At 57.2% G+C, this 820-nt stretch overlaps 1 protein-coding gene across 1 annotated transcript in view; it reads right to left on the bottom strand.

Moving 5' to 3' along the window:
* Positions 1 to 820, bottom strand: part of GPR62 (G protein-coupled receptor 62) — a 2,744-nt gene that overhangs the window by 940 nt on the left and 984 nt on the right. Inside the window, 2 exon segments of the mRNA XM_010134704.1 lie at positions 3 to 523; positions 525 to 569. Of these exon segments, the coding sequence (XP_010133006.1) occupies positions 3 to 523; positions 525 to 569 (566 nt within the window).

Below are 820 nucleotides of genomic sequence, written 5' to 3'. Positions count from 1 at the left end.
CCCCACTGCCTTGAGGCCAGCCCACCAGTGCCAAGACAGTGATCAGAACAGACTTGACCCATATGAAGATCACTCCAGCTACTGCCAGCCTGATGGTCATCTTGACCTCATACCTCATGGGGTGGACGATGTAGTAGTACCGCTCCACGCTGATGACGGAGATGGTGAGGATGGAAGCACTGATGAAGCAGACATTCAGGAATATCAAGGCCTGGCACTCAGGAATGCTGTAGATCACCCTGTTGAAGCAGGAGGAACTGGCGATGATCCCCAGGGGCATGAGGAAAATGGCAGAGAGAAGGTCAACCACGCAGAGGTGGCAGACGAAGATGAACTTCCTGAGAAGAGGAGTTTTGAGAATGACGACCATCACCACAGTGTTGGCCACCAGGGCGGTGAGGGTGAGCAGGACCATGCAGAAGAGGCCCACCACCTCCTGGGCGATGGATCCATGCTCAGGGTCGGAGAGTGGCTCTAGGCTGTCTGTGGTGTTCAGCCCCATTTGTGTCGCCATCTCCACCGAAGGCTAAGCCAGCAGCTCCGGTGCCCGAGCAGCAAGTGCTCCTCTCCTGTGTCCCTTAGAGGGAAACCGCACCGTAACCATGGCCGCTGTCTTCTCCTTGCCTGCTGGGGAGGGGAGCAGGGCGTGAAGGAGAAGAACTAAAATGAAGCAGAGCCACAGAGAAACCCAGAGACGACCTGAACCCCTCCAAAACGCTTGAGCAGGAAGAGGTGCCTGGCATGGTCTTGGCACCCCGCCTACCCCAGAGCTGACACTGGGACTGTCCCCAACCCGGCCAGGTATGGCACTACACCACAC

Source organism: Buceros rhinoceros, unplaced genomic scaffold, assembly GCF_000710305.1.
Source record: "Buceros rhinoceros silvestris isolate BGI_N320 unplaced genomic scaffold, ASM71030v1 scaffold22624, whole genome shotgun sequence".
NCBI lineage: Eukaryota > Metazoa > Chordata > Aves > Bucerotiformes > Bucerotidae > Buceros > Buceros rhinoceros.
Note: the sequence above shows the minus strand (reverse complement) of the source record. Positions and strands in the feature narration are given on the sequence as shown.